General features: G+C 42.2%; 1 protein-coding gene across 1 annotated transcript in view; it reads left to right on the forward strand.

The window, feature by feature from the left end:
- The window catches only part of ACVR2B (activin A receptor type 2B), a 190,501-nt gene that overhangs the window by 135,509 nt on the left and 29,649 nt on the right, over positions 1–25,343 (forward strand). The window contains exons 2-6 of the mRNA XM_074985118.1: positions 14,735–14,942; positions 20,737–20,846; positions 22,915–23,066; positions 24,033–24,176; positions 25,092–25,235. Coding sequence (XP_074841219.1) covers positions 14,735–14,942; positions 20,737–20,846; positions 22,915–23,066; positions 24,033–24,176; positions 25,092–25,235 — 758 coding nt within the window. The remainder of the gene's footprint in view (positions 1–14,734; positions 14,943–20,736; positions 20,847–22,914; positions 23,067–24,032; positions 24,177–25,091; positions 25,236–25,343) is intronic.

Genomic DNA, 25,343 nt, shown 5'->3' on the forward strand with positions numbered 1-25,343 from the left:
CTTGAAGTGAGACTGTTAAGCAGATGACACAAGGCCAAGAATGTGGGAAGAAAATGTTTGTCCATATTAAAGGTGGTGTATGTTATTTCCTTGTGGTCTGGATTGTTTTATGCACATCTATAGCTTTAGAGGGAGGGAATGTCTTTTACACAGGCACTCAGAGATGGAATTCCATTGAACAACTCTAAGATGGACAAGTGAAGTTTTAAATCTCTTGAACAGTCCTTGTACTCAAACACATAGATTTCAAAGTGGAATCCATATACAGCTGGTGATTTGGTGCATGAAATTAAACTGAAGGATGATATTGGAAACTAATTGTTTGCTCGTTAATAACAGATCTTCAGCGCAGTTTTATAAATGTCTTTAAAGAATCATTGCCATAATCTGGACTCTTTTTTTTTTTCATGCTTTCCCTTATTGTACTAAAAACAATCAGTGGAAGTTGCATTATGTTATTGGATTGTGCAGCTTTCCTTCATCTGGGTCATTTGATTACAGCCTTGTTTCAATAGATCCAAAGAAGAAAGGTAAATTTCTGTAAACATAAGACAGGTACTAAATGTGGTGTAGTCACTTGGGAGCAAACTACATTACAAAAGGGTCTAACAGAATTGCTCATATGGGATTTACTGTTAGGAACATAAAGGCTGGAGAAATTGGCATCTTATTTGACTGGTTACTTCTCATCCTCTGAAGAATTTCAGGAATGTTTTGACTTCCTTTGGAGTGCTTAAGGCCAGTGTGTGGCTGCAAAGGAGAGAGAGAGATGCTTTTCTTTGTGCCTTTTTGTCTTTTATTGTCTGGTTCAGCCTCTTCGCTTCCTTTGACTGAAGCTAATTAACTCTTGAAATACCAGTGAAAGTTGGACAGTAGGCTTTAAAAAAAATACCGTGTTTTTCTGTTTCTTGAGAGTACAACAATACTCTGCTGAAACCTATATAAAAGGCCTGACTTGCCCCAGTGAATCCCCTGAAATTCTTAAAACCCAACAAGTGGATTGAATTGAGGAATGTGAGGTATAGCATGTTTGTCCTTTTATCAATATAAACACCGGTTATAAACTGAAGAAGCACATTCTTCACTGTATAAGTGTTTAGTTTTCCATGTGCTCCATGGCATAGAACGTCCCCTGCACAAGAGCTATCCAAACAAAAAGCAGTCAAGTAGCACTTTAAAGGCTAGCAAAATAGTTTATTAGGTGAGCTTTCGTGGGACAGACCCACTTCTTCAGACTATCTGAAGAAGTGGGTCTGTCCGACGAAAGCTCACCTAATAAACTATTTTGCTAGCCTTTAAAGTGCTACTTGACTGCTTTTTGTTTTGTTAGTGTATAGACTAGCACAGCTTCCTCTCTGTTACTGCACAAGAGCTTTGTGCATTAGACATCTTGATGGGAGTGGTGTGTTGAAATCTGACAGATGGCCAGAAGCCACAGTTCGTTACTCCAAGCAAAACCTACAGTAGTGAGGAAAGTTCTACTCCATGTACTGTGCTAGGACTTTTTCCTCTTGCCCTGCCCACTAAACTTGCTCAGGCTTTGTGTCCCTCAGAGCAGTCTGCAGGCGGCCTGGCATGGATTTTGCTGGAAGTCAAGGCGTCACTGAAGTTCTGTAGAGTTATTCGTATACCTTATCAACTCTGGCTGGAAAAAAGCTGCAGATCAGCATCAAGTGAGCTCATCCATTTGCAATCTCTGGTTATAAACCAGAGGACTGGCTTCCATATAAGTTAACTGTCTATGACAATAGTACAAGGAAGGAAGTTGAGACTTTGTTTGCTAAGCAAAATTGATGTTATAAGAATAGGGAGAATGAGCCACAAGCCTGATTTTGGAGTCCTGGTGGGTGTTGTAGTCAGGCCACAACCAAATTACCTTTCCTTACAGAAGAAGAAAAGCATTGGCTACGCTACGTGGTGCATGCTGTCAGGCGTTGGAAGGGCAGATGCATATTTGGAAATTCTCTGCTTAGCACTAGCAAAACATCAAGTCCTCAACAACTGGGACCCCAGTAGTCTGATTCAGATATTGGCCTGCTTACAGCCTAAGAGTGTGTGTGGATGATCTTAGCATCCTTTTGCAATGGTCAGGATATGGTGGAACTAGTTAGAGCTAGTTGTAACCCCAGGTGAAAGGAGATGATGAGATATGCCCCTCCCCCACTCCAGAATACACGTGCAGGGTGAACAGACTTCCAATCCCATGGTATTTTTAATTTTTTTAACAGTTTCTGAGTTTTTTAATGCAAGGTGGAAAGAGTAGAGAGGTTTTGGGACAGAAACAACTCTACTACATCTGCCTAAGGCAGCAAGCCCTGTTCTGCCATCTTATACCCCTTTCTATCAGCAGCCTCCACTACCTGGTTTCTCTAGTGCAGGGCTGGGGCCACATGGAGGGCTATTCTATGGCCCATCAAACCACAGCTAGTTTCATCCAATATGTTTATACAGCTGAGGACCTAATAATAAAGACCTGTGGTCTGCTGAACTGTTGCTGCTCAAGCAAACTGCTCCCTTTATTCTCAATCGGCAGCACTTCTGTTCATTTAGCTCCTCTGCTTTTCTTGAACAGAGGCTAGCTGCCTTGCTGTATTGTTTGGTATTCTGATAGGAGAAAAGCAGAGGCCCCAGTGTAAAGCCAGATTTTTTTTTTTTGGTCTGAGACTTGAATTCGGATTTAATCTCTCTTGTCTTGGGAGAGGATATCACTAACAAGACTTCCTTTTCCCTTCCTGATGGCAAGTAAAAATTAGCCGCCTCCACCTTTGACAAAATAGTGGTGAGGAACTTGGAGAAATTAACTTCCAAGCATAGAGACTCTCCTTTTGAGTTACCATAGACACATCACCGTAACTCTTCCACTGAGTTTTGCACTTGCCCAGGTAAGTTGTTGACAAAGTGACTATATTGGATTTAAATAGTACGGTTAAAATCTTAGGAACTTGTGCATTTCACTCACATGATATATTTCATATCCATTACTATAGAAATTGCCAGTGTAGAAGGTCACTTCTAGCTTGGCAGCTTTCTCCCACTGCATCTCCTTTGGGCAGGTCAGAATATCCAATCTATTTAATTTTGATGTATGCATCTGATGAAGTGAGTCTGTGCTCATGAAAGCTCATGCTCAAAACTTTTCTGTTAGTCTATAAGGTGCCACAGGACCCTTCGTTGCTTTTAAAAACTGTTTTGCATGATCTGTCCTGACAGTTTAAAGGGACCTCTGTTGTACCATTTTCTTGTAAGGTTGCTGAGAATGCTGCCGAACTCCAAGCCTTGATTAGTCTAGTGTAAGAAGGTGACAAACATTAGCTGAGGTATTACAGCGGGGGTCGCCAAACTTTGTTTGCTCCCTCCCTCTGCCTGATCTGTGGTCCCTGGGAGGGAGGGATTTGTGGGTGGGTGGGTGGGTGATTGGGAGCAGGTCTGGGGAAGGTGCTGTGGCAGAACAAGCTGGCCTAGGATTCTCCTCCCCTTTCTCTTACCTCTTCCCCTGTGGTGAGTGGCTCATGCTCTGCTGCCCCCTCCTTGCATGTTCCATCATGCCCCTCAGGGCGTGCACCCAAGAGTTTGGGAACCGCTGTCGTAAGGGCACTGTTTCCTGATGCCTGACCTTCAACATCATCTTGTGCATTTACATGCATTACAGTTTTTCCAATTACCAGCGGATTAAATTTGGAATTGTGATATTTAGAAATGTCAAGCAGAATCAGTCGAAAAGCACTTTGGGCCCTGTCTTAGTAGAGTCAGCACATTTAAAGCATATTTGAAATGTCCTTGCTGATGAAACTCAGAGGACCGTGTGTAGCTTGTGAAGTACTGCACTTCAGACACTGAAGCTTCCTCATGATGGTGGCTCACTAGGGACTTATTTCTACATTGTTTATAGGTCTGTATTGCATGTTATAAATATGACTACTCTCTCCCCAGAGAAGAGCTAGAAAATGAACAGCTGCCCCTGATATGGCCTTCCTGGGGTTCAGATCAGTGGTGGCATAAAGGGTAGTGAGCAGAGAGAGGTTAGGAGATTGTGTTTTGTCCTTTTAGACACAGCCTTGGTCTGCCTGGTAATATCTTTTTATTGGACCAATAAAATATTACCTTACACCTTTCTCTGATATCCTGGGACCAAAACAGCTAGTACGCTCCTGCAAAAACTAGAGCATGCACATCCCCCCCTCCCCGGGGTTTTGTGATTACTAATCCAGTTTGAGCTCTGATTGTCCAGATCGCCTTGTTTGTGACCCAAAGTGCTTTTAGACATGAACTACAGGAGCAACAAGGCATTAAATGCTTTTGATTGATCTCCCTGGTGTTTTTATTAAAGAACCAAAACCGTTCTGAGGAGACAGATATCCTTAGCTATGCAAATGGGGACAAATAATTACATTTTGGCTTTGTCCTCAACTGAGGTTACCCATCATAGGATTTCCTAATGGATAAATAATACTATCCCTCCTTTAAACAAAATATAAAAATGGCCCATTGAGCTGAAATTGAAAATACCCTATTTCCAGAAATTGATTTTCTGCTAGCAGTGCTTTTGTAGTGGTACAGGGTAGTAGTGCTAATGATTATGACCTTCTTGGATCAGTTTTATCTAGGCAAAGTAACGATTTGTTAAACCTTCTCCTGAGTGAGCCTCCGCATTGAGCCAACAGATTAGCCTGGTGGGTGGGTGGATGAGAGGGGGGTGTGTTTGCGTGAACTCAGTGTTCAGAAAATCAGATAGTGCTGCCCAGGTCACAGAGCTGTTTTCTATAAACAAGAATACCTGCCTGGGATTACAGACTTTGAGTAGTTCTGGGCTTCTGTGGTGTTTCATTAGCTCTTTGTGAAAGACCCAAACCCTCTTTAATTTACAATGTTGAGAAATTATTCAAAATAATTAAATCTTCATTGAATCCCTGTTCCAAGTTGCTGCTGATGTCTGTTAAAAATATATTCCCTCTATTTCAAGGAACACATTCTATTAGCGGTGTGAGGAAAGGAGTGTAATAACCTAATTCTTTTGAATAATTTCCTTATTATCTTTAATTGACTTGAGCCCAAGTTTTTAAAAAAAATAGTGGGGGAGGGAGAAGGATTCACTACACGGATATCTGTGGAAGCTGTGAAGTCTGAGTCATGATGTGAATATAGAAGCCCCTAGTTATTGTCATCCCTGGTGAGTAGAGAGGATGCAGTTCTTAATATGAAGTTCCTTTTTTAATTTTAAAAGAAAATGACTTAAAGCCTCCTGTTCTTTTGAGACTGGCTGTAATGACATCACCCCAGGTTACCATGGTGATATGCTATATGTTGAGAATAGTTTAATAGGGGCTGATTGACAGAAAACTTCAGAGCTTTAGCATAGGGATCTGCCTAGTCTGTTGACAGAAAACAGAACTCAAGCCAATGTTCTTTTACACATTCTAGTACTGGCGTTCCCAGTGTTATACTGAATTCTGGTATTAGGGACTTTGAAATTCTATGTGACTTATAAACAAAAATGCTTTGAGGTGGTCCTAGATGTGACAGGTATTTTTAACCTAAGTTGGAACTAGTGAAGACATTGTCCTCCCTTTTCAGCATGTCATGTCTAAGCCTTATGGTCTAGTTTGAGTCATTACTGGACTTGGATGATCCAGCGAAGGTTGCTAAGCCACCCTGTTAACATGGAAAAAATCTGAATTCTGGTGACGGACGCTAAAGCAAGTAGACTAGATTTTTTATTTGGTAAATGGATGGTGTATAGACATGAACATAATTTTGGAGCACTTATAACTTAAAGACTTCATAAATAGGGTGGAAAAATAAGCTCGGGACTCTCTTTATCCATAGGAATGCAGCAAAGTGTTCAGCTCAAAACATCAGCATGAGGTTGAGGCTCTGTATCATACATATTTATATGCACATGAGTAAAACTAGAGTTAAACCACCATGCTACATAACAACCTAAGGATGGCTATGCTGGGTCAGGTGAATGCAGTTGTCATTTTTCAGCTGATGCTTCAGAAGGAATAAATAGGACTGAACAGTTTATCAAGTGATACATCCCCTGTTGTCCAGTCTTATCTTCTAGCAGTCAAGAGGTTGTGGAGATATCTAGTGCATGGGTTTGCATCCCTGACCGTCTCAAGTAATAACAATCGAAGGACCTGTCCTCTATGAACTTACCCACTGGTTGTTTTTTTTTTTTAAAAGTTAGCTAATAGCGTTGTCCTTCAAAGCGTACCCTGGCACTGATCCACAGGTTGACAGTGCATCAGGCTGACTGTGTGTCTGGTTTTCTACCGGAACACCCAGTTGAAAAGGGACCATTGAGGCGCCAATTGGGCTGTTCAAGGTACAGTCTAAGGCTGGCTATTTTGGTTTTGTACTGTTAGAATGTTAGCAGTCCTGTGTGCGGTGCATGAAGATGTACTGCCTGTTCCCTGAGTGACCACTTGTCCATATGTTATTTTCTGGGGTGAATCACTTCCTCATTCATATTTTCTGCACCATTTGTTATTTTATAAACCTCTAGCATACATTCCACCCCCCCACCTTTCCCTCCTGAAGTTATCCCTTTTCTAAGCTGAACAGTCTTCTCATATACAAGGAATTCCATACCCATAATTATTTTTGTTGACCTTCTTTGTACTCTTTCCACTTCTGATCTATCTTTTTTGAGATGAAGCAACCTGAACTGTGCTCAATATTCAAGGTGTGGGCATACCATGGGTTTATATAATTGTATTATGATACTTTCTTTTATATCTATCCCTTCCCTAATGGTTCCTAATATTCAGCAGATGTTTTCAGAGAATTAGCCACAATGACTGAGATCGTTCTCGAGAGGTAATAGCTAATTTCAACTCTATTATTTTATATATGTAGTTGGGATTGTGATTTCCAGCTTGCATGACTTCGTATTTTTCAATGTTGAATGTCATCTTCCATTTTTGTTGTTGAGCCTCCAAGTTTGATGAGATCTCTTTGTAACTTTGTCTCATCAGCTTCGGATATCACTTTCTACCCCCTTTTCCAGGTAATTTTATGACTATGTTGAGCAATGTTAGTTCCAGTACAGATCTATTGGGGAGTTCCACTATTTACTGCTCTCCACAGTGAAAACTGGTAAGTTATTCTGACCCTGTGTTTCCTATGTTTCAAGCAGTTACTGATCCATTTCCCTTTTATCCCATGGTAACTTACTTTGTTTAAGCCTTTGGTGAGAGACGTTGTAAAAGGCTTTCTGGAAGTCTAAGTACTCTATATCCACTGGATCACCTATATCCAGGTATTTGTTGACCACCTCAAAGATTTCTAATTGCTGAGGCATGATTTTCCTTGACAGAATCCATGTTGACACTTCTCTATTATATTGTGTTCATCTGTCTCTTTCAGCGCAGTTGCCTGGTACTGAAAATAGGCTAGCTGGATTTCCTCTGGAGCCTTATTTAGAAGTAGGCATGTTAGCTACCTGCAGTCATCTGATGCAGAGGCTGATTTAAGCAAATAGGTTACCCACCACAGTTAGTAATTTGTCAATTTCCATTTTTAAGTTACCTTAGAACTTCCTTTTGACAACTATCTGGTCCTGGTAATTTTATTACTGTTTCTAATTTATCAGTTTTCTGCAAAAACACCTCAACTAGCACCTCAATCGGAGAGTGTGCCTCAGATTTGTCACCTATAAAGAATAGCTTAATGGAGGCACTCTCTCACATTCTCTGCAGTGTTGACTGATTTAGAAAACTCATTTAGCTGCTTTGCAGTTGCTCTGTCTTCCTTGAGTGCACTTTTAGCACAATGATCATCCCATGTCCCCACTGATTGTTTGGCGGGCTTTCCACTTTGGATGTGATTACCATTGATTTGCTGTTAGTTCTTCTGTCATCTGTTAGTTGCTACTCAAAATCTTTTTGGGTTATAATCATCCTTTTGCACATGACTTTCAAGAGTTTATCAGGCTCCTTTGTATTTTCTTCACTAGGATTTTACTTCCAATTTTTACAGGATGTTGGTTTGCTTCTAAGCATCTCTTTGAGTCTGTTTAGCCTTAGAAATGCTTTGTAAAGCAGCGGTGGGGAATCTTTTTTTAGGTCAGGAGCCACTGATCTTTGAACAAATCAATTGTGGGCCACAGAATTGACAAGCGTAAAAAATCACCTCACTGTGGTCCCCGATTGTATGGGGTCCAGGGCTATGGGGTCTTGGGGACGGTGCAGGAGCAGGTTGGCAATTGGCTGATCTAAGATGGAGTGGGGTGCAGGAACAAGCTGTGTCTGGGGGATTTGGGGAGGGGGTGTGTGTATGAGGGCATGGGGATCTGGGCAGAAGGGGATGCAGGAGCAGGCTGGGGTGTGGGTCTCATTAGAGGAAGGGTACAGGGGAGGGTTTGGGGTGTGGGGTCTGGAAGGAAGGGGTCACGGTGCGGGGTGAGGAGTCTGGGGTGCAGGGGCAGGAGAAGGTTGTGGGTGCAGGGTCTGAGTGGGAGGGAGGGGTGGAGGGTTTGGGATATGGGCTCTGAGCAGGAGGGGTCATTGTGGAGGTAGGGGGGATGGAATGGGAAGGGGAACAGGAACTGTTGGGAGGTGTGGGGTCTGAATGACAGGGGTGCACTTACTTTTACAGCACCCCTAGATGCACATGGCTCTGAGCCCCCCCCCCTGCTCCCAGGCACCACCTTCCATTGCTCTGATAGGCCAGAATTCTGGCCAATCAGAGCATTGGTGGGAAGCATCCAGGCAGGCTGCTGCCCCACTCCCCCCCAACGCCAGCTGGAAGGACCGTAGCGAGTGGCAGCAGCGCCTGGAGCCACTTCCTTTCCCCCACCCCAGCGCAACCCACAGTCTGGATCTGGACCAAAACTTGCCTGATCCTCCCCGTGAGTCTCAGGGCTCTGCACCCTTCACTCCATAGCGGGTTGGATTCTATGGAGGTTCCTGATCTAGATCTGGGCCATGGGCCAGGGGTTCTCCACCCGTGTTGTAAAGGTAGGTTTGTTCAAGGCCCTTTAGCAATGTGGTTGCATGATCTTTGAGAGGGTGTTTGGTTTTTTTGTTGGTTTGTTTGAGGACTATTGGGTGTATAATGAAGTCCACTTTATTTAAGAGATTTTTCTTGTTTATGCTGTATGTTTTTCTATAGGGAAAGGGATGTGGATTTCAAGGCTTTATTCCATCCACATAGGTACTTCACCTCCCTGAGAAACTGTAGTTATGGTGATGGGAGAAGTCCTCCAATCCACAGAGAGGTGCCTATGCTGGGAATTTAGTCAGTATAACTGCATCGCTCAGGCAGATGTTTTTTCTTGTTTCTGAGCAACATAGTTATGCTGACCTAAGCTGGCAGTGAAGACCAGGGCTCTTGTGGTTGTGCTGCTGCTGCAGGTAATTTAACACTCATTTGTAAAGATACGCACCTTCCTACTGAGACTCTCTTGGAAGGAAACAAAAGGGTGCTGCCATCCTTCCTGGAGCTGTAGAAACAGCAGGATCAGACTTGTGCCAAATGGCTTTTTGCAACCAAGAACATGTTACAAACCGTGCATTTTATAAGGAAGTCCTCTCTTTCAGATAGCTACCCTGAAGAGCTGTTTTGGAGGTGGAGTAGGGGACAAAAAACCTGTAAAACCTTGTTTGTTTGTTTGTTTGCAACTCAGGTGGACATACAGGCAGGACCATATATGCTGGATGTTGACACTATTTTATTTATATTTTGGTTTGGAAGTAAGCCTTCCCCTCAGGTTATGTTTACACTAGGCAAGAAAGTCTACAGCTACACTTACTGCGGAAGATCGACTGCTCACGTTCAATCTTCTGGGTCGTGGTTTTGCACATGTGAAATGGTGTGTTCTGGGGTCAGTGTTGACCTTGGAACGCCTTGTGATCTGTGAGGATTAAGTAAGGTCTATGGGAGGAGCCCTCCTGTCGACCTTCTGCTGTGAAGACAGCCACCAAAGACGACAGCTGAAAAGTTGATTTTAGGTATGCAACTGGTGTACCTAAAATTGCATATCAGCCGTCAACTTTCCACATGATTATAGACACAGCCTCAGTCGATTGCAGGTACACCATTCTGTTTTTGGCAGTTGCATAGCTAGAATTGATGTACCTGCCATCAATTTACCTGGCTGTCCTCACTGAAGAAGTTCGACAGGAGCGTTTCTCCCGTTGAATTCCCTTGCTTTTTGGGATACACGAGGAGTACGGGGATCAACTGCCGACTCCTGATAGGTCGATTTCATGCGTCCCTACCAGTCTCGCAAGATCAACCCTAAGTGGATCAATCTTCTGGGGTAATGCAGACATGGCCTTAGTCTGACGCTTGCTCCAGAGAAGACATTCTTCAGAACATTATAGAATCTCTCATGCTCAATAATCTGCTGCTTTCTGATCCCAGAACTAGAACTGCTACTTTTTACATTTCCTTTCCAAAGCACTGTGCAAACTAGAAATGTAAAATCCTGTGTAAGCAGTTAAATGCTATTTTTAGCCAGTTAACTAATTAAATGCTGGAGGGGATGTCTGGGGCTGCTCTGTTCTTGTAGTGCAGGCTGCCTACTGGTTAACAGTAATTGCTAAGCATAATCTGTTCAGGGTGAGGTTAAATGCTTAAATATTAACAGCCTTGGTACAAACATTAATCCTCTCAGCATCATTGCCAATGATATATACCCACTTTCCAGGTGGGCTAGTGGAGATTATAGATTTGTGCCCGACACTGTACAGATAGTTGTTAGAGCTGGAACTAGAATTGGGGTTTACCACCCCTCTGTTCTGTCTTACTAGATGAGGCTGCTTTCTAGGAGGATTAGATAGGTAGAGAACAAATTAAAAACATCTCATGCCAGTCAGCTTACTAGAAAGTATGGAAATGTTATTCCCCACTTTCTGTGAAGAAGATTTTATGGTTGTTGTGATTCATCCTTTGATTGTACAATCAGTTTCTAGAGAACAGCAGAAGATTATGTTGAATGTTACCTCGTGACCAGCAACTGCGTAAGATGGAAACAATGCTGCACATTGCAGTAAAGCAGAGGTATTCATCCATAACTTCAAAAGGGGAAAAAAAGCAAGCTATACTTTCTTGGTCTTGAGAAAATTCTCTTAGTTACTATTGATTTCACTGGATATTTGACAGGTGTGATTCTACAACACATTGTCATGCAAATATCAACAGGTCAAATGCAAAGGCTTTGCTGAGGAGCAGCAATATTGATGCTTCTCTGAGGCTACGACTATACTACAAGATAAATTCAAATTTAAGACAGTTAGCTCGATTGTACCAAGTGACTGTCTTCACTGTAAATACCATTAGCTCAATTGAGGGAGCACTAGTATCGATAGCATAATATCATTGGAACCAGGTAGGTGTAGCATCAACTTCGAATTTAATGGTTCAAATGAAGGCTAGTGTGGAAGCACCGTTTCTTTGGATCAAATTCATTAGCCTCCGGAGGCTGACCGGTATTGTTACACCTGGCTCCCAGCTGCCCCACACTGGTGGCAGCCATGAAACTGATGAGCACGGCAGCCCTGGTCAGTTTCCTGGCTCTTGTAAGTGGCAGGGAGCTAAGAAACTGTGGGTGCTCCTGCATCTGGCCACCAGCTGCCTGCCACTTGTGGGAACCAGGAAACTGACCAGCTCAGCTCCTGGCTCCCAGCTCCACTGAGCCAGGGGCAGCAGTGCTGGTCAGTTTCCTGGCTCCCCCAAGCTGCAGGGACCCAGGAACCAGGCAGCAGGATGAATGCTGACAGTGGGGGGTACATAAGCGCCTAGGGGGGGTGCAGAATGCAGGGCTGAGGGAACTGTGGGATAGGTTCCCACAAGGTACTTCTGCAACAGTCGATGTTTGGCCACTAGTCTGGCAGCACTAACTTGACTTTGTGTGGACTTTGTTGTGGGAAGTGAGGATACTCAAACTCAAATTTATAAAACAGTTGTAAAATCCAATTTAATAAAATCGAATTTATCTGGCGGTGTAGAAGTAGCCTGAATCGAGGGATAGTCGTGGGTGGTTTTTGCTACAGTAAGCAGCTTGTCAAGGGAGAACTTGGATGGAGATTTGCAAATGCTGTTAAAACTTTCAGGTGCTGTTAAAATTGCTGTATGTTTTGAATATAATTTTCTCTTTCAAAAGTTTTTGTGCTATGGCTCTTTCCCACCCTTTTGAATCTCTCCCATGATACAGGCTAAACATTGTTCTTGAGAGGTGGAGGATGGGAGCGGGGAGAAGATGTTGGAGGATTAGACAGCTCTTAAAAATGTAGAGAGTTCCTCCAATCTGTTTTCTCCACACCGGAGATCTTACCCATCGCTGGCAAGAGGTGTCAAGTAACCAGGGCAGCAGACCTGGTACAGAACAAGTTTAATTGTGAAGAATGGCTCACAGCAAACCATATTCAGCACCATTTCAGAAGCCATGGCTTGCCCTGGTTCATCCTTGTAGTTAAACCCTTGTCAGCACCAGTTGTCTGTAGTGTGCTAATTTACTGGTATAGACAAGGTGAAAGTCTCACTATGATAGTACCTTTAATGCATGCCACTTTCCTAGCTGTCTTTAGCTGTACACCCACCAATGAGATGGAGGCAAATCTTTCCACCCTACACCAATTGAAAGAGAAAGTGGGGAAGATCTAATGCACATCAGGAGGTTAAAGGCTTTAGAAAGGGAGATTTATCCAGTGGTTAGGATACTACTCCAGGTGTTGGGAGACCTGAGTTCAGTTCCTTGCTCTGCCATAGATTTCTTGTGTGACCTTGGGCAAGTCGCTTATTTTTTTTCTCATCTCACTTCTTCATCTTTAAAGAGGGGCTAATAGCTCTGCCCTGCCTCAAGGGTTTATTGTGCAGATGAGTGTTAATGATTGTGCAGTGTTCTGAAACTGTTGGACTTGGGACTAAGTGCCTTCACCCAAGGCAGATTGTAAAGTGGGCAGAATTGATCCCTGATCTGTATTGAGTGTTTCATTGGGCATAAGGACCCAGGAGCTCAATTTTTTTTTAAACATCTCAGCTAGGTAACGATGCTTCTAGCAGCACAATTGTTCCTTTATCACCATGCTGGGGGGATTGATTCAGTGTTGTTTACTGATTCGCCAATACCTAGATTTTCTTTGGAAGCAACCTCTCCAAGTAATGAATGGCCCTGATCTTGTTTTAGTTTGGCTGATCTCATAGTGGTATGGCTGCAGCCTGTGAAAGTGGCACTAATTTGAGAACTTAAAGTTATTATTTCTGGTTGCATGTAATGTGGTTATAGTTCAGAGTCTCAGCAGGAGTTTAAAAAAGAAACCTTCACTTTGTGGCTCAGTGGTGATGTTTCTGGGGTTTCTATTTATACTCTGTTCTTAATGTGTCTAGTTGCATTTGATTTCTCCTCCCACTTTGCACATTCCTTGTTAAAATACCTCACTCAGAATGGATCTATATCAAAGGTAGGATTTCTGAGTCGCAAGACTGTGTATGGCTGAGTGTGTGATCTGTTCGTCTCATATTGACTCCTTTTTCAATTAAAAAAAATTCCTTTGGCACCTTGGATCAGAGTAGCTGTTTTTTATTTTGAAACCAGTCATTCCTTGTTCTTAATTTGGCTGCTTCTAAGCACCATAGTCTTAATATCAGTAGGAAAACCAGAGAAACTCCTTGGTTGCACCAGTTCATGATGGCTTAGTTAACTCAGTTCTTTGTAAGCACCAGTCAAATTAATGGGAGGAGGAGGTTCATGTTGGCTGAAATCTACTTCAGTGCAAAAAGTCAACCTGAGGCTGCTGCCCACTTAAACCTTCAAAATAGCTGAACATGTAGAAACATATAGTCATTTATCATAGAGCTTAAGTGGGGCTTTGACAAGGCATAGGGTGAATTTCACGCATCATGAATAATTCCCAGAGACCCCAAAGGAACTTCTTCCATGAGGTGGAATGTTTTTGTTTTGGTGAGGGTAATGATTACGCTTTATGAGGTCTGGCAAAATAATAGCTTCTTCTGCTAAGGGCATATAGAATTTCATGTACTTGACTTGGGCATGATCAGTTTTTGAAGCATATTTTCTTTGTAAACTGGCCTATTAATAGCACTGAAGTGTTGGTTGCACTAGGGTTAATTTACCAGCATTGTTAAGCTAGGGAAATCCCAAGCGTACCTGTAACAACTATCCAGGAGCCCTGTGTTTTGCTGGGTTTCCATGGTAAAGGAAAAGATCCCAGCATCCTTCATATTTAATGAGAAGGTGTGTTTCATATTGCTCCATTTTGAGCTGAGTGGAGTCCACGCAGTTTCAGGTGGCACAACACTTGCCAGACCCGGGCTTTTATTCCTGTACTGAAGGTGAGGCCAGACATGGGCTGTCTCAAAGCCCTGCAGGACACAGTTGGTCACTTAAACATTATGCTTCTTCCTGAAGTGATTTTGTGGGTAAGGCACTGGATTGACACTCAAGGAGATGTTCATTTGTTAGCTTTCTGGCAAACTTCCTATCTGACCTTGAGAAATTCCCATAACCTCTCTGTGGCTTAGTTCCCTGTCTGCGGAATGAGTGTAACACTTATCTGCCTCTCAGGGGTGTGGAAGATAAATGAGTTAATTAGATGTGAGAAGCTCTGCTATTACATATTCCATGTAAATTATGGATAAAGATGAAATATGCAAACCAAGTAGTATACCCATTTCACTGATGGTCAGCAGTTCAGCACATGAAAATGTCTATTCACGTATTTAATTGTGGGTTTCATGTGATCATGTTTTTGGTTTGGCGATCCAGGGCCGGGTCGTGGGGAGGCAGAGACAAGAGAATGCATCTACTACAATGCCAACTGGGAGCTGGAGAAGACCAACCAGAGTGGCGTGGAACGCTGTGAGGGAGAGAAGGACAAACGGCTTCATTGTTATGCTTCTTGGAGAAACAACTCTGGCTCCATTGAGTTGGTGAAGAAAGGCTGCTGGTTAGATGATTTCAACTGCTATGACAGGTAGTAGCTTCCCTAACACCTGAGACACAGATTTAACTTGTATTTCAAGTGGGAAGGCATGCAAATTGCATTAGTCAGGGGAGAAGCAGCCCAATTCAGCTGGAGCCCAGTAACATGCTTTAATTGCATGTGTATGTCTGAGCATTCATACTTAACTCTTTTTGCTTTTGGAATAGAAGCAGCGAAAGGCACTTTTGGGGGTATTTTTTCACACGAAAGCTCTGCAATTCTGGCATACTCTGCAAAATGTGTCCTTTGTGATTGAGGGAAGAGCAATATGTACTTCCAAGAGTACTTGGCTACATAATGGAAAACATGGAGTCATTTGGAGCTATCCAGAAAAACACAGATCTTGTGGGGTGTTCGGAATTGGGAAGTTCTTACTGTAGTGATATCGTAAAAGGATTCCTTATTCCCTGTGCCTGCTAGCTGGGCTGAGGGTAGCTTTGTAGTTTGAGAGACTGGGGTGAGGGGAAATGGAAGTACAAGTGTATTGGGGTATTGTGCTGCCTGTAGCCATACGTAGGGGAAATGAGCACAGTTGTGTGAAGAGTCCAGATGCATGACAGGGCTTGGTTTGTAGGAAAATAGTTTTGCTTCATAAGTTCACATTATACAACTGCTTAAGGAGAACAGTTACAATTTTCAGAACGTTTTCCTTAGCTTAAATATTTAAACGAACACTGTCCGCACTAGCTCTGCTGCCAGAATACTTTTTAAAAAAAAGCAGATGAAAGGTGTAGTAGTAGTAGTAGTAGAATGATACCACTCAGCGGTATGGGCAGAAACTAATTCTGGGACATCAAGACTTGTGCTCTAGTTCTAGGGTTTGGATGCCAAAATAGAACTAATCCTACATTTTCCGGAAAATAGATTATTCCCCATTATGTATTTCCTAGTTTTTATACTGTCAGGTTTTAAGTGTTCTATGACATGTGGCTTCCACCACTACCTGGAAGAGACCATTCTGAAGTTGTCTCATAGGAAAACTATTAGTATTTCCTACACAATCCTACTGAAATACATGGGGTTAAGTCAGGGCCAGATTTGGCCCTAAGTCAACAGGTTTGTCCTATTCAATTAAGATTTTGCTAGTTCTAACCTATTCCTCTTAGCTGTTCTCCCTCACTATATTCCCGTTATTCCTTCAAATATTTGTAGCTGGGTTATTTTCCCACCACACCCCTCATCTTAATAGTTCATAGTCTAGATTTTACTCTTTTTTTTTTTCTTCCCTCAACAGAGATCAGTCCTTGCAGACTCCTTAGAGTAGTGCTGATCATCGTGGCCGTGTCTACACGTGCCCCAAACTTCGAAATGGCCACGCAAATGGCCATTTCGAAGTTTACTAATGAAGCGCTGAAATGCATATGCAGCGCTTCGTTACCATGTGGGCGGCAGCAGCGCTTCAAAATTGATGCGCCTCGCCGCTGCCGCGCATCGCGTCCAGATGGGGCTCCTTTTCGAAAGGACCCCGCCTACTTCGAAGTCCCCTGTGGGAATAAGGGGACTTCGAAGTAGGCGGGGTCCTTTCGAAAAGGAGCCCCGTCTGGACGCAACGTGTGGCGGCGAGGCGCGTCAATTTCGAAGCACCGCTGCCGCCTGCATGCTAATGAAGCGCTGCATATGCATTTCAGCGCTTCATTAGTAAACTTCGAAATGGCCATTTGTGTGGCCATTTCGAAGTTTGGGGCACGTGTAGGCGTAGCCTGTGAGAATAGGAACGATTCACTACCATTTTCTATATTCAGACAGAAATGTTTAACATTACCAGATTTCCTCTTACAGCATATGCTCTGAAACACAGCACCACTCTGACAATGGCATGGTATGACAGAGGACCCTGTGCTATAGTGCCCAGGTTCTCATCCTCTTCCATACTGTTACCCTGCATTCCATTAGGAACATGGACCTTCCAACCACATCCATCTATCTGTAAGGAAAGGGAGGGTGGTGTAATTTCATTAAATCCTGTTCAACCCCCCCAAGATTGAGAACACATGCTTATAACATCCTGTGGCATTAGAACCAGAAGATACAAACTGACCAAATCTAGTTTCCTGAGCAAAGATGAGCGAGATACTAGGTGAAAACTCCATTTTTTTTTTTTTAGAAATACTTTAATTAAGCACATTAGTTCTAATTATATTCTGGTTGAATGTCTTGTTTATGTCGTGATGGTGGCCTTTTAGTTGCCCCATGCTATTACACTTTCGTTCCAAGAGAAATAATGAAATGTGACAAACATTCCTTTAAAACTAATGCAACTGCATAAACGTCTTGATGACGTTAACTTGATTTTGTGTTCAGCAAACACACATGCAAGCTGCTAGGCTCCCAAGGTTGGTCTAGTTGGGAAGCACCTATGTTGCTCTGTAATTACATATGAGGTATCTCCTGGAAAAGGGACATTCTGTGTTCTTTCAGTTTTTAGTGTCTTTTGCTTAGTAATGGAGATGATAGTGAGTGTTTATATGCCAAACGGTGCCTTGCTGCACACTATCACTGAGGTATTAATGATGCAAAGGTCAGGAAATTTAGGGCTATGGTTCCAAGAGCAATTTTAACTTTGTCCTTGAATCTAATCTAATCTATTCCAATCTAATCTGTTAGGGCATAAATGTGATGTAAAAATTCTCTGTAGAGTCTTATGTGTTCATTATGGTATTTAAATTGTTAGTATCTAAGCCCCTCGTACATGTGCACTAAAGTGGTGTTTCATTGTGTGATCACTGAACAAATATGCCATAACATGGCACATATGTATTTAAAGCGATAGAAAAAGGTACAATGTAAAAATAAACCAACAATGCACAATTCACTTATAAGAACATAAGAACATAAGAATGGCCATACTGGGTCAGACCAAAGGTCCATCAAGCCCAGCATCCCATCTGCCGACGGTGGCCAATGCCAGGTGCCCCAGAGAAGGAGAACAGAAGACAAGTGATTTATCTCCTGCCATCCATCTCCTGCCCTTGTTATGAAGGCTAGGGCACCATACTTTATCCCTGGCTAATAGCCATTTATGGACCTGACCTGCAAAAATTTATCAAGCTCTTTTTTAAACCCTAATAGAGTCCTGGCCTTCACAGCCTCCTCGGGCAAGGAGTTCCACAGGTTGACTGTGCGCTGTGTGAAGAAAAATTTCCTTTTATTAGTTTTGAACCTACTACCCATCAATTTCATTTGGTGTCCCCTAGTTCTTGTATTATGGGAAAAGGTAAATAATTTTTCTATATTCACTTTCTCCACACAATGCACAATTCACTTATGTGCATAGTCTCACTGGAGGAGCAGTATTAAAATTCATTTGAAGAGCATATAAATTACAGCAAAATGTGCATTTACAGCTATAGAGAAAAGTGTAGTTTTCTTCCTTTTTACTGCTTGTTAAGTAGCATGTCAAGTTACCTAGGGTTATGTACCTGAGTGCACTCTGAACCAATTAAGGGAAATAATGAATTGCTTATGCAGAATTGGTAGTTTTCACTCATTAACTTAATGCCTTAAGTAACAGGCTTTGCAAAACATGCATTCTCCACTGAAGGCTACAAATACTCAAGTCTAGTGCCATTAGATTCAAATATTTTCTGTTGTCTGAGTTTAGGTAGATGGAAATATTAATTTATTGAAACATCTTAATTTGGATAAATCAAATGGCTGATGTTTCCTTGAATTTGAGGGGGAAAATACCCCCCACCTTATTGTCTGAGATCCTGTATGAGAAATTTCACCTCACCTTTTCTGACCTTCACCTTCACCTTTTTGCACTGATCTGGCAGGAAAGAGGTTGTGTGGAAAAACTGGTGAAGTTTGGCACCAATACAAGAAGTTCTTTAAGATGTACACGATATTGAAACAGTACAGCTTGATAACTGCAGTGCTCTTGTTTAAGCAGTGAGAACAGAGACTAGTTAGAGCTACAGTTTACATTTGTTAAAAGAGGGCTACTAATATTTAGGTGGAAATTCTTAAAAGTGAACTGGTAGTTACTTGAGGCAGGAAACTATATCAAGTGCATTGATAAGACCTAGGCCAGGTCTACACTAGACCTTAAAGTATATTGTAGATATGCAATTCCAGCTGTGGCAATTGCGTAGCTGGAATTGAGGTATCTGTGATTGACTCACCTACCCATCCTCACTGCAGATGAGGGAGTTTCTCCCATTGACCTACTTTCCTTCTTGAGAGAATGAGGAGTACAGGGGTCAACTGTGGACCCTTGATAGTTCAATTTTGTACATCCCCACTATGCGCGTGAAATCAAACCCCCGAAGATCTACCCTGACCGTGTTGATCTCCCGGGTAGTGTAGATGTGCCCAGAGTCTTTATTAGTTACAAGTAAGACAGCTAAAGCAGGTAGTTGTTAGAGAAGACATGCCAATAAAATGGAAACCTAGTTAGATACAGAAACTACAAAGGAGGGGCTGGCTCAAGGAGGGTTTTTGGCTGCCTTCCAGTTTAAGATGTCCCATCTTCCTGTTTACATGTAAGGGTTTTTATTCAGCATCAATAACTTACAAAATTTAAATTAGATGCGAAGAACAGCATACCAAAGTATAGTTGGGTGAGCTGAAGTATCTGAATAACCAGAATGTAGGTCGCCCCTGCAATATTAATTTTGTCCACTTGCGCATATTATTTACAATACGGTCTTAAATGACATGTTCATATACTGCCCCCTCCCATGTGATCCCAGTCTTAATCAGTGCACAGGATGGGGCATACTCGGGGAATGGAGCAGCTGTTTGGTTATCATTCAGTTAGAGATCAGCCTTGTTAGACACCATCCAAAGCCTACAGTGAATATGGAATTACTTGTTTCTTCATGGCCTCTTTTGGGTGCTTGCCACTATGTTCTGACTGCCAGGCAAACATTAATGACTTTATCTCCACTGTAAGAGCAGAGAAGGTTCTCTCTGTTTTACAGCTTGCAAAACTAAAAGAAAGAGACTGCCTGAGACCATGTGCTGAATTGGTGACATAACCAGCATTTGACTCCCAGCTGCCTGACTCCCAGCCTTGTACTCACTCCTCTATAGTTCCTTGCTTTAGCAATTTGTTGAGAAGCCACAGCTCCTTTCAGCTTCAGCTGGAGTTGACTGTTCAGCCCTTCTGCAGATCAGCCTTCAGGTGTCACAAGTTGGATGTCCTGAAAATAGGGAACACGTGAATAAAGGCCACCTGCCCACATTGTAAATTAAAGTGATTTATTCAGTGCCGCACACAAGCTCTAGAGGAGAGGGAGGGGTAGTACAGAGTTCTGTACAGCATTCATCTGGCTTTAGCCACAAGACCATTCTCTTTCTTCCAGCAGTTCTCAACCTTGTTCTGTAGACACCTTTAAACTGCTAGAACAAGAGTCCTCTGCATCATTTACTACATAACAGCCAAATTCTTTCCTTGAGCATTGTCTGTCCAATGCACTCATTGAGGCAAAGGTCTGCATAGGAAAAAAAATGTGATGAAAGATACAGGGAGAGAGGAGGAAGTGCATACCAGCTGTCTGCCAAAAGTACTGGAATGTATACTCTCACCTGGGTTGAAATTACGTTCTGTACAGCCTTGTACAATAGCTGCAAAGTAGAGTTCTATAGCAACATCTCATTCTTGCTTCTTCCCTAACAACAAAGCTAGAAGGTTTGACACTGTGGGTCTGCAAAATGCAACAGAAGAGGGAGGAAAAAACAGAAAATTCACTTCAGCCAGATTTTCACTTCCAAGGACAGTGTAAGTCAATTCACTCTTTCCAACCCCCACTCTCCTTTGCTGCTTCTGTTCATAATATAGGCAAGAATGTGTAGCGACAGAAGAGAACCCTCAAGTGTTTTTCTGCTGCTGTGAGGGGAACTATTGCAATGAGAAATTTACGCACTTACCTGAAGTAACCGGTCCAGAAGGTAAGTGATTCATTTTGGAGTGTGGGCAAAATCTGCTTATAAACCTTAATCTCCAGTTTGCAGGGATTTTGAATTGCGAGGTATTCAGAAACAAGAAATCAGAAGCTGTTACAGACTTAGTTTAGCAGGTAAATTGTTTTATGTAGCATATATATATTTTCAAAAATGCTGCTGTTTTGAAAAAAGTGAACTGTGCAGAAACCTGAAGTATCATTAGCAAGGAATAAGTTCTTTTTAGTGAATGGTCAACATGGATTATTGCAAAAGGAAACCTATTAAGAAGAGAAATAATGTACTTATCAGTGTGGACAAACTGTTCCTCTTAACTAATTTCCAATGCTTTTTCCTCATAGGGGAGATTAGAAGGAACTGTTTATGCAGTTGTAGTGATTTCCCGTGATTGTGAATCTAAGTTAAAGGGCAAATAATACCAAGTTCTCTCTTACGGGAAAGTATCAGAGTTTAAAAGAAAATATTTTTTTTGTCTTTTAAGCCACCCTATAAATTTTTAATAGAAAATAGCTCTTTTCTGCAGGGTTATTTCAAGAAATCTATAGAACGTGTCTCATTCTCTGTTTTATTGGTTTTCAGAGTAATTTTTATAGAAGTTTATTAGAGCCTTATCAAATTTTCCAGGGTTTCATGAAGACATTTTTTTTTACTTTATTGTTATTGAGAGAACCTTTTATAGCCTCATAATTAATATATAAAATATAGAGCTGTGTATACAGATATGACTTTCCCTACTGATTTGTTTTTGTTTAGTTTGGCAAATACTGATGTCTGTCCTCAGCCCTGCTGACTAGGGCTGCGGGGAGGAGAGCAGTGGCTCCCTGCCTCTGGACTCTTGGCAGCTACTGCTGCTTGTGTGGCAGCAGTGGCAGCCAGAGCTCCAGGCCCCTTTAAATTGCCACCAGAGTGCTGGTCCTCATGTTTCCATGCAACAGGAAGGACGAGAGGGGTGCTATCTGGGCAGCACTGCCCCAGGACCACCCCTCCTGCCAGAGGTCTCGCCCCTGTTTCCGTGGCCTGTGGTGGCTGTCAGTCCTGCTGTTTCTTCTGCTCTCATCAGTGTCCAGTGAAGAAATATGGCTTCATTTAGACCTCATGTTCTTTATTGATCAGTTTTGCTGATGTAGTGGGGAATTGGTACTACAGTAAGCCATCGATTTAACAGACTAATAGGGGGTATGTCCACTATTCCCAAAAGTCCATTAAATGCAATAGTTTACTGCCCACCCAATCCCCTCCTCCCCCGCAAAAAAAACCAAAACAAACCAAAACTGCCACTCACCAGAACTACTGCTGCTGCTGGAGGAGGAGGAGCAGCTGGATCTGCCAGAACCACCAGATGCTTCTCCCACCAAGGGTGGGACTCATACTTGAGTGCCAGTCTGCCCATGTACGGGCCCTGGCCCTGGTGGGAGAAGCGCATGAAGGCTCTGACGGAGGAGGTGGCAGCTCCTCCAGGCTGCGGCAGTGATAAGTCTCTTAACTTTGTTTTTTCTTTCTTTGGGGGGAGGAGGGGATGATTTTATGGACCCCAGTTGACAGCGGGAACAACGGGGGGCCAGACGTCTGTTCTTGAATTCTGCTAAATCAGGGTCCATAAAATCAAGGGTTAACTGTACTGCGGAGAAGTATATTTGCAGTGGCTTATGCAGTGTTTTATTTTAAACTGACATGTTATTGCCACACCTCAAAACTTTTTCTTTTTTAGCTAATGACAGTGGTGGGGAAGAGTCTTTGCCATCTGTGCCTAGAAGAACACCCTTTGGGTTTAACAGCAGGCAGGCACGTAGCCTTAGAAACACCCGCAGGCAATTTACTGCTTCACTTGGGTCCATGGAAGTTTTATGGGAGAGTTTTGATGTGGTATTTTAGAGCATGAAGGGATAGATCTTTATTAGTAAATTGGTCATTACAACAGCATGAGTCACACCTTCAGATAGCCTCTAACAAGTAGGAGGAGGGCAAATGCATGTGTATGTTTGGAACTATGGCCACGAATCTGATTTACAAATACAGAAAATCCTAGTTCACTTACTGTTGCCCTCCCCTCTTGCAGTAATATATGAGCCACCGCCACCAACACCCTCTCTACTCAATATTCTGGTTTACTCTCTGCTTCCAATTGCTGTTCTGTCAGTGGCCATTCTCTTGGCCTTCTGGATGTACCGTCATCGAAAGCCCCCTTATGGGCACGTGGACATTAATGAGGTAAGTCAGAAGCCTGATACCTTGAAAACTAAAGGACAAGATTGCCTTTTTTTCTCTCTTTTGTAAACTTCATTCCACTAAGTTTACCAAGTGGTTATGGTTATGCAGAAGCTGTTCAGTTTGAATATTTGTCCTTGGATGGTACATTATTAATTTAAGATGGCAGAACTTTGCTTTGTTAAATTATTAAACAAATGTTGCAGTACCATTCTGGAATCATAATGGCTGTCTTCGCACATGCTGTAAGAACCTAATATTTTTATATGGGTTGAAAAAAAAAATCTTGTAGCTTAATTTTAGTTTGAGGTGCTGAGCCCCTTTTTTATTTCTTCCTTGTGTGACAGAGTCTATGCATATGGGCTTTTCAGACATGGAAGGTTGATTTGGGTTGGAGGAGGACGACCATTCTTCATGAAGCTAATTGTTTTTAGATAACATCTTTCATACAAACATTGAGATTATACAGCTGTTATTTTTATATAAGCCTGTTGTTCCTGACAGGGCGACAAACCTGCTTATTTGCTATTGGTTGGACATATATGAAATAGTCATAATGAAGCAGAAAACTACTTGAAATTCTAGACAGTTTGCTTCTTGTCTTTTATTAAACTAGACTGAAGGTTGCATTTTTTGCAGGAGATAGCACTGAGTTCGAAAGGTTTGTTTTTCAAAAGTAAACAAGCTTTGCATTGAAGACATGGGAAAATTCAAGATTTTGCCATGATTTGATGAAATGAGTAGTAACATTTCTTACAAACCACATGTGAATGTGGGAAATGCTACCAACTGGCAGTGTTTTGTGCGAAAATTCTGGAAAACAAAATGTGAATTTCACACTGCTCAGCTACTATGTCATAACTTGTTTTGAACAGTAGAATTTCAATCTCATAAAATACATTTCCCCTTTTGCGTCTCTCTTTGACTTCCATTGGTAACCCATATATTTATCCTTGTTTTGGTTCTTAGGACCCTGGTCCACCACCCCCCTCTCCACTGGTTGGCCTTAAGCCTTTGCAGTTACTGGAAATCAAAGCTAGGGGGCGCTTTGGCTGTGTCTGGAAGGCTCAGCTGATGAATGACTATGTAGCAGTGAAAATCTTCCCCATACAGGTGAGAGAAGTTCAAGGACCGCCATATGCCTTTTGGTATGTTTACCTCATTTGTAAATGCCACCTGCACAGCAGTTGCTGTTTCAAGCTAGGCAAATGATCCCATTTTGAAATCTATTGTGCATTTAGGTTCAAATGCAAAAATTGTAAAAATGCAGCAAGACAGCATGCAGTGCAATACCCAAAGAGTGCGTAAATACCAGATCCTAGGTACATTGTGAATCCAGACCTAACAAGTAATTTGCAGCTCACAAAGCCACAGTCCTAATGGAGTGAAGACCAGTTGCACAGGAGCATCAGTGGGCTGATTTACATTGTATCTTTCGCTTTTAGCATTCAAAACTCAGTAAGTATTGCAAATGGAAATACCAAAACAATCAAATATGCCAAGTTGAACAAAATGATTGAAAAATCTTTGTGTTCTGCACCTATGACCTTCTCTTCCTTGTGTGTTTCACTGTGGTTTTATGGAAGGAGATTTCTCTGTCCACACAAGCTATGGCTAACTACATGGACATGACACAGTCCGTTCTGGTTGATGATGATCTAATAGCTAAAATATAAATGTAGCTGGTATTGGCATGAGCTTCATTCTTTTATTTGCTTTCACAGACATTTTGGCTGCTTTTTTTCCCCCAAACAATGACTTTATATTTTCAGGTTTCATTTTTTTTTAAATGAGGCTACAGAAATAATTTGTAGGTGGTTTGAATACAGGAGTGTTGTCTTCTCCCCTCTGGCATCTAGACCTTTTGGCAAACTGCCTAATTTTAAAGGCATCTGTACTTTTTTTTTTTTAGGACATCTGAGAATGCTAAGAGGTGCATCAGCCGTGCCCTGTGTTGTGGTAGCTGTTAGCTTTAAATGAAGGGTTTAATTTAGAAGTGGCCTTTGATCATGTTTCCCTCTGCTTTAGGATAAACAATCCTGGCAGAGCGAGAGAGAAATCTTCAGCACCCCTGGCATGAAGCATGAAAACCTTTTGCAGTTTATTGCAGCAGAGAAGAGAGGAACAAACCTGGAGATGGAGCTGTGGTTGATCACAGCGTTCCATGACAAGGTACCATATAGCCACATTTCCAAGTGGGCGGGGAGTAGGGGCGGCTGAAGGGATGATGCCTACAGGGATGACAATGCAGGATTTGAAATGGGTGTTTACCATTTGAAC

This window comes from Carettochelys insculpta, chromosome 2 (genome assembly GCF_033958435.1).
Source record: "Carettochelys insculpta isolate YL-2023 chromosome 2, ASM3395843v1, whole genome shotgun sequence".
Classification (NCBI taxonomy): Eukaryota; Metazoa; Chordata; order Testudines; family Carettochelyidae; genus Carettochelys; species Carettochelys insculpta.